This window comes from Cupressus sempervirens, chromosome 6 (assembly GCF_028749045.1).
Source record: "Cupressus sempervirens isolate cs-2001-9-10 chromosome 6, ASM2874904v1, whole genome shotgun sequence".
In the NCBI taxonomy this organism is placed as follows: Eukaryota; Viridiplantae; Streptophyta; class Pinopsida; order Cupressales; family Cupressaceae; genus Cupressus; species Cupressus sempervirens.
This window is the reverse complement of record NC_143123.1, coordinates 318324442-318332890: the sequence shown is the minus strand read 5'-3', so window position 1 is coordinate 318332890 and position 8449 is coordinate 318324442. Positions and strand designations below refer to the sequence as shown.

The following is an 8449-nucleotide window of genomic DNA, read 5'->3' as shown; positions in this document are numbered from 1 at the left end:
GATATTATAAACTTTACATTTTTTGTTTTTGGTAGAGGTAAACTATGGGTTGCTACTATTGTACTGAAATAGTTCTAGTGCTATTAATGCGCTATTAATATGCTCGTGATGTTACAAGGGCCAACACCCTCTTGCTACTTTTAATGATAAAAAACTGAATATTAGATTCAACTAAAATAGATATGATATCTATACTCATCCTGTTACACAAATATAAGCTCACATAGCCATAATACATGCCAACTTTGTTGTGCCAACAATCAACCTGTGATACATAGAATCTCTATTTGTCATGAATATATAAACATACGTTGTCATCAATGACAAAATCTATGATCAATACACCACATAAATAATACATCAAGTGCCAACCAAGCGTCTATTTCTAACACCAAGAAGAGTAAGAAATTGTAAACAATTACAATATATGACACTATAGTATAACAATAGTAGTTATAATTTTAAAGTAGTTACTATTGATTAAGAGTGGTTATAATTGAATAAATTGTATTTCTTGAATTTAAAAATAACAAATACTTTGATGTCATATCGATGAACCAATAAAATAATATTAAAAACATAATTAATGTCCACTCTTTAAAAAAAATCTTTTTCAATATCTCAACCACAAATTATATTGATGTTGTTCATATTTGATATTATGAATCTAAAACTGGGATTATTTTCTAGGACCTGGCCAAATATTAACTCGTCAAAATTGAGAACCAATATGAATGTAATTGAAAACCTAAAAATTTAGAACCATAACTTAGAGAAGGACATGAGTATCACATTTCCACCACTTAAAAAAGCAAATTTTTCATATAGATTGCGAGCAAGAGAAAAGAAAAGTCTCATGTGTTTTTGGGTCTACACATTATGATAGCAATATGAAATTATCTGGCAGTTCTTGCTGATACATGTAACTATACTACAAACTAGCTTACACATCCTACATAGTGGCTGTCCAGTCACGAAAATAGTTTATTGTATGTACTTTTAGAAAACTTTAGAGAAAAAAATCTTAGTCTTCGTAAGTATGAACAACCCTTTTCGAGACTGCATAGCTGTTGCCCTCCACCACTACCCAACTCACTCCTCAATTCCAAGAAGCAGAACACGGTAAAGTAAACAGGGTACAGTATTAGGCTGTACATACGATTCTTTAGATGGTAGGTATGGTATAGCTAGGAACTCTCCTCGTGAGCACTAATGATGACCGTGCCTGTCGTCTGTGTCAGATGTCTCCATTCCCACCATTTTTTAATCTCTTCCTTCTGCTCTGACTCTTCGCTGAATAGCTCTCCGTCCCAAGAGCCTTTGTCGTTTCCCAGTGTGCGTCGCATAAAAAGAATAGTGTTTAAACGCACTTTGTACACATGTGAAGAGCGTGGTGGACAGCGTTGCATTCAACGGGGATGGTGTGAATGAAGAAACATAGGTAACCTTTTTCTGGTGGCCCCTTGTAGACTAGAGTGGAGGAGGACTGGGTGCATAAAAAAACAAGATGGCCTCGTGCAGATAAAGTGGGTTGCAAACGGCTACACAGCATTGCAATTGACAGCAGAGAATAAGTGATGAACAACCGTTGTTAGATCCGCTCCAACATCCCATGATTTTGACGACCTCATCCGAGTTCCACAGCGCCTTCAAGTTTTCAGGTTTGTATGTATGTTATCATCGAGAATCTGGTACATGTGTAGAACAAGTTAGTGATTACACAAAAGTTACTCTGCTGTTAGAGGTAAAGAGCTAAGAAAGCTAAGGACACGTGCTGGCTTCTTCCTGTGAAAGACTTATTGAAGAATGACCTGTTTACTGACTGTGGTAAGCGAGTGGTTTCCACTCTCAATAAGATTCTTCAAGCCTGCACTGGCCCAGTTATTTACCTTTGTTTCACAATAGCGGCGTTTATGGTCTTCTGTTTGCCTGTTTGAAGTACATCTTCTTCTGCAGCAGTGTTTTACAAATGAAACCCCAATTTTTTTAAGCTCTTGTTTTCAGCGTTTTTGTGGGTTGTGTTGTTATGCAGGTATTGTTGTTCTAATATCGGGATAGAGAGAGGGGATAAAGACAGATAGCAATGGCGTGTGGATTCATAGGAAAAATGTTGGCGTGGGTTATTATCTTGCACATGAGATTTGAGACTGTGTTGAGCATAAACAAGGACGGGGTTGTGCTGATTGCATTCAAGACGGCCATAGTGGAAGATCCAGATAATGTGTTAGGCAACTGGAATGCTTCTGACCAGAGCCCCTGTACATGGAGTGGGGTGACTTGCAGTCAGATTGGGGGCATTAATGAGAAGGAAGGTCGTGTTGTGGGGTTGAACATTCCGAGGAGGCATCTGGTGGGCATCATCCCATCTGTTCTGGGCTCTCTTCTCTTCCTCCGCCGCCTCAATCTCAGACACAACGCCTTCAATGGGAGCTTGCCGTTGGAGCTTTTTCAATTGGAAAGCCTCCAGACTCTGATTCTAGACGGGAATTTTCTCGGCGGCCCGTTGCCCCAACAAGTGGGGAAACTCAGGTATCTCGAAGTCCTTGACCTATCACAAAATTCATTTGCCGGGGCTATCCCTTCTTCAATCAACAACTGCAACAGATTGAGAAAGCTGCTGCTGAACAGCAACAATTTCACTGGATCCATTCCTGGAGGAATTGGTAACAGTCTCACTTTTCTCCAACAGTTGGACTTATCATACAATCTTCTGAATGGATCCATTCCTCCTGATCTGGGAAACTTATCACATCTTCAAGGCACTTTGAAGCTGTCGAACAATTTCCTCTCCGGCTCGGTTCCTGCAAGTCTTGGTAACCTGCCGGAAAAGGTAAGCATAGATCTCACTTACAATAGTTTGAGCGGAGCAATTCCTGAGAATGGAGCTCTCGCTAATCAGGGCCCAACGGCATTTGTGGGAAACCCTGGTCTGTGTGGACTCCCACTGAGGAAACCATGCCCATCATCACCTCCAACGTCCACCGGCATTCCCAATCTACCCAATTTGACTCCCTCACACACAACTCCGTCGACGAAAACAGTCAATAAAAGCAAAACCCTAAGCAAAGGTGCCATTCTGGCCATTGTGATTGGGGATGTTTTAGGTTTAGCCTTGATAAGTCTTGTTTTTCTCTGCTGCTACTGGAGGGCTACTTCGCGGCAAGACAAAGAAGCCGCAAAGGAAGAATCGTCAAGTGGAGGAAGAGGGTTAGGTTGGCTTTGCCTCAGGAGAAGGGAGGGTTCTGAAGCCTACTCGGAGAATGTGGAGCAACTAGATCTTGTCGCTTTGGATGGCCACGTTAGCTATGATCTGGATGAGCTTCTGAGGGCCTCCGCATTCGTGTTGGGGAAGAGTAGTGTGGGTATTTTGTACAAGGTTGTCTTGGAAGATGGGCTTACATTGGCTGTGAGGAGGCTTGGGGAAGGAGGTTCTCAGAGATTCAAAGATTTTCAAGTAGAAGTGGAAGCAATAGGACGGGTTCGCCACCCCAACATAGTTACTCTTAGGGCGTACTACTGGTCTGTAGAGGAGAAACTGCTCATCTACGATTACATTCCAAATGGCACCCTAGCCAACGCATTGCATGGTAATGTACTATTTCTTCATCATCCTGAATTCTAATTACAAATGTGAAACATAATTTTCATTCATTGCAGGTATATTCTGCATATATAACTGATAAAGTTTGCACAACATCTTACACATTGTTGCTTCTTCATTTATACCGAATACATGTATTGTTGGCTGTCCTGTTTACTGTAGAGAAGTCCTTAAGTTTTATTGCATGGTATTATGCTATCAATTCTAATATACAAGGATGACATTTTTGCATCGAAACAGGGAAAAGTGCTGTTACTTCGCCTCTATTATGGGCTGCCCGTCTGAAGATTGCAAAAGGTGTTGCAAAGGGTTTGTCCCATATCCACGAGTGTAGCCCTAAGAAATATCTCCATGGAGATGTGAAGCCTACCAATGTTCTTTTGGGCTTAAATATGGAACCATATGTGGCAGATTTTGGTTTGGGTCGCATTGCGTGTATTTCAGGAGCTTTGTCAACGAGACGCTATACGATGGGCGGAGTAGGACACCCGGAGAGCAAGTGGGCATTGGAGATGCAATCTGGCAGTGTTCTTCCACCAGTTGCCATGGCTGCCCAAGGAATATTAATGAGCCCTGGCTCTTCATATCAGGCACCGGAAGCCCCTAAAATCTTAAAACCCACACAAAAGTGGGATGTCTACTCCTTTGGAGTCATTCTTTTAGAACTGCTTTCCGGTAAGTCTCCAACCGTTGAGGTTGCTTCTTCTTCTGAGATGGACTTGGTAAGGTGGGTGCAAGTTTGCATTGAGGAGAAAAAGCCCCTTCCAGATGTTCTCGACCCTATCTTAGTCGAAGAACTGCACAGGGAAGATGAAATTCTAGGGGTGCTGAAAATTGCTCTAAGTTGTGTTCAGGGATCTCCTGAGAGGAGGCCATCTATGAAGCATGTAGCCGAGTTGCTCGACAAAGTTGGAGGCCCTACTTAAACAGATCAATGCCGCCATTAAATGTAATCTCCATCTGTTTGAGCTGTATACCGTGACCGGATTCAAGCGAGCCAGAAAGCTTGCATTCAAAGATTACTAGGAATTTTCTCCAATGAACAAGTTCTCTGCTCACTTGCATATGGATCGGTATGATTTGAGTGGTGACAAATTTTGTAAAGGGAGCAACCCAGAATCTTGATACCCATGTGAGCTCTCCGCTTCAACATTCTGAGGTCATTTGTTGTATCTAGTACAAAGCGACCAATGCTGACCTGTTTGATAATTTATCTCCCTGGAGGATCTCTGGTCGAAGAAAATCTGTAAACATTTGATTGATAAAGGTCTTAATTCTATTTTACATTTGTTCTGTTGATAAGAATGTGGTCTTTGTTATACAAGCAAGTCAAGATCCGCCCCACTATTATTTGGTTTTAAAATCTTAAAAAACCAGAATCTTAACCGCGTGTGCACTACCCCAGCGGATGAGCTTTGGTCCTACTGTTTCTAGATTAGACTGATGAATTGGATCCTTCTGTGATGTATTATTAGGATAATAGGGAGGCTCTCTATTATTCTACTCTGATCTTAGAGTTCTAACCTCTTATTTGTTGTTATCTTAATGATAAATTATGGAGTGACCTAAAATATAGGGGTCTGAAAGGTTGGTACTAAAACTTACACGCAGTCCAATTCAGAAATAATAGCAGTAATAATTATGAAGCGTGCAGAAGTCTGATATCGTTGTTTTCATCTAATTTGTTATGAAAATTTTGAATGCCATTTTATCTGGTTACTGCAAGTCGTATCCATTTTCCCTTAAACATGTAGTTTTTGCAGTCTTCAATTGAATTCGAGTCTGCAAGGGCTATCTGTCTTGTAAGCTGAACTTCATACTTCAAGCGTCTCGACATACCTAAACATACTTCAATATTAAAAATCACAATTATTTACGAGGCTGTCTATCCTGCATTATACAACTGTCGTCAAATGCCAATGGACTTAATCGGACTGCTTTTTGTCCTAGGTATGTCTTTATTATACCTTTTTTTTGACCATGGCGGCTTATTTCACTTTTTGTTGATTTAACCACCTGTCCCTTTTTAATTGTTTATTTATTTTGGGTTGTCCTTTTACAACCTTTTAATTGTGCGACTGAGCTGCTGTTATATTTACACTTTTTGAAAGGTGACTTGTTCAGTTCGGTTATCATCCTTGTAGTGGAAGAGTAAGTGGCATTAATATTGAGCTCACTTTTTTTTGGCAGCCTTGTTGCCAAACCTTTTCTTATAATTTAATAAATATTAGTAATAGACTATTTAATCAAATCTACTTATATGAAGGAAAAGTGTTAGTAAAAAAAAATGGAATTGTAGAAAAGAATTCAGGGCCTGTTTGGTTGCAGGCATAGGAATTGGGAATTAGAAGAGAAAATTTGAATGGGAATGGAAATGGGGAATGAGAATAGAAAATTACAATGCAATCCCATTTATCTCTTGTTTGGTTGCACAAACTTGAATTGAAGATTGAAGGTTCAAAACCATCAAATTTTATGAATGAAAAAATATACAATTTGCATTTCACAGAATATGATCAAAAAATCCAAAGCTAAAACCTCTATTAGAAAAACTCGAGCGGAAGAAGATGCAGCATGAGATATAAACTGATGAGCTTCAAGATGACAATTTTCTTCTTCATCGTCCTCTGGAGGAAGATTCAGGTCCAGGCCGACCTTACGAGACACAGATGACAAAGAAGAACCATAATTACTACCTAGGGTTTTTAAGGTTTCTAGGGTTTCAACTTCGTTATAGCTACCATTACCTACAATAACGACCGATTGTGGCGGTTTCAGTTGAAGCTTTGCCCTGTTACTCTGACAAACACAGGCGATCAATCTAGCAAAGAAGTTTGAGCCTTGGATTTTTCTTCCATGGCAGAGAGCGAGAAAATTCGTTTTAGCTTTGGTGCCTCTAAGAAATGTAGTGGCTCTGTTATAATGAAGCGGATCTAAAAAAAATTCAAATAAGAAAAATTCAAAATGGGAATGGGAGTAGCAATTCCAATTACAAGTATTTTGGAGAATGGACAAATGCTCATTTTGGGACAAAATAGGAATACGTATTCCTATTCTCAATTCTGATTTGACGCACCAAACAGAGAATTAAAAATGAATTCTAATTTTCTATTCCTATTCTGATTGTATTCCAGCAACCAAACGGGCCCTCATTTCTCATATCAATATATGTTTATGGTTTTGAGATGGGTTTTTTAAAAATCGAATTGTTTGTACATGTAGAAAGGTTAAATCTAGTAAACAAATTGAAAATTGGAATTGTAGAAAAAAATTCATTTCTCATATCAATTTTTAGGGGTGGGTCAAAAATCAAATTATTTGTACACGTAGAAAGGTTAAAGTATTATTTTCACTTCATGTTTCTTGATTTAAAAATTAGTACTTTTATTAGGTTGTTGGGTAGGTCCTCTTAGTCCATTTCCTTGGATCAATGGAGAGAGAGGGGAACAACTCCACTAGGGCCAACTAGAATTTGTGTAGCTAGTACTAAATAGTCCTATCTTTGTAGTATTCATTTTTGACTAATTAAAATCTAATAGGCTCTTGTAGCCAAGTCATTTGTTTTCCTACATCAATGTGATGTATCCACATAAATTAAATATGAAGTTAATGAATGTTTGTAATGTGGAATGGATGTATCTCCATGTTTTGTGCTCATAATCCTTTGCTATAGGAACAATTCAACAAGGATGAACAACCAAGTAGAGATTGAGCGAGTCTCATAAGTTTGTGGATCAAGTCATGGAGTCACGAGTGGAACCAAGGGCACCATTAAAGACCTAGGTGATCTGCCTACTTTTCAGTTAGAAGTAGTTAGTAATATTTTAATGAACAAAAACATCTAGGTCAATTGTCCTATATTCTCTCATGCATAAGAATAAGATTGTTTCATCCTTGTTGAGATATTTTGTCTTTCCTACATTTAATGAAATAAATGCACTCATTTATTTTGTTGAAGGTGGATAATTAGTTCTTAGTTAGTTAGTTGTGAGTTTTTGATGCAGGAGCATCTTGCATGGGAAAATTATTGAAAAAAAAAATTGGAAAAAAAAAAAAATCTGGAGGAGAGAGAAAGTGACGAAAATTAGAGAAAAAATAATAAATAAATAAATAAAAAGGGAAAAAGGAGAAAAAGAAAAAAAGGAGGAATTTCTATTTTTGAGGTGCATAGGTGGCATAAATAGAAAAATAAGAAAATTAGTTGTCATTCCATTAATCGAGGTGTGTAGGTGGCAATTTAGAAGTTTGTGGAAAGTTCCTTGAATCATGAATTTAATATTTGTTGGGTGCTTAGTTGTATTTGAGTGAGAATTTAATATTTATTTAAAGGTAGTTGTATTTACCTTTTATCCCAAATTGGTTGTGTTTGTAATGTCTTGGGTTAGAAGTGACTATTTAAGCAAGGCTTATTATCATTTGTAATCAAGCTCAAGGAGAAGCTTGAGAAGTAGAAGCTTGAGAAGTGGAAGCTCAAGGAGAAAGTGAAGAGTGAGTTTTCCTGAGTCTGTAGACAAAGCGCCGAATGTGAGGCAGTTTACACTTGGATCTTGGATTAGGTTTGTGAGAAGAGCTAGTGGCTGCGGTTTAAAAACAAGGAGGTTACTTGGTGGCTTGCGAGCACAAGTTGAGATCTCAGAGGTTTATACCAAAGTGTGGATCTGGACTAGCTTGGGTTTGGATTGGATCTTGAGAGATCTTGGAGAAATGTTATTGTAATTACTATTGGATTTTCAAGTATAATAAAATTGTCTCCATCTTGTTGCATTTTTTGGGTTGTGAGTTGGTACGGGTGGTGTGGCCCTTCGTCAGTGGTATCAGAGCGTACCTCTATCAAGTGGTATTAGAGTC

The 8449-nt window shown here is 38.6% G+C and overlaps 1 protein-coding gene across 4 annotated transcripts; it reads left to right on the top strand.

Moving 5' to 3' along the window:
• The first annotated feature begins 1203 nt into the window (after positions 1-1203).
• LOC149552465 (receptor protein kinase-like protein ZAR1) lies at positions 1204-4906 on the top strand. Of its 4 annotated transcripts, none has more exons than XM_089788038.1 (3): positions 1204-1661; positions 2033-3587; positions 3842-4906. In XM_089788038.1, the coding sequence occupies exons 2-3, from the start codon at positions 2084-2086 to the stop codon at positions 4525-4527; spliced, it is 2190 nt and encodes a 729-aa protein (XP_089644164.1). In that variant the 5' UTR covers positions 1204-1661; positions 2033-2083; the 3' UTR covers positions 4528-4906. The 4 variants fall into 4 exon arrangements, with proteins under 4 accessions (XP_089644164.1, XP_089644165.1, XP_089644163.1 ...); XM_089788039.1 differs by having other exon boundaries at positions 1204-1669; XM_089788037.1 differs by having other exon boundaries at positions 1204-1827.
• The last annotated feature ends 3543 nt before the right edge of the window (positions 4907-8449 follow it).

Bases quoted from the DNA above. Each gene is read 5' to 3' on its own strand.
- LOC149552465 (XM_089788038.1), top strand. From the start codon at position 2,084: ATGGCGTGTGGATTCATAGGAAAAATGTTGGCGTGGGTTATTATCTTG. The intron at 3,588-3,841 runs GTAATGTACTAT...GCATCGAAACAG, and splicing joins CCTAGCCAACGCATTGCATG to GGAAAAGTGCTGTTACTTCG.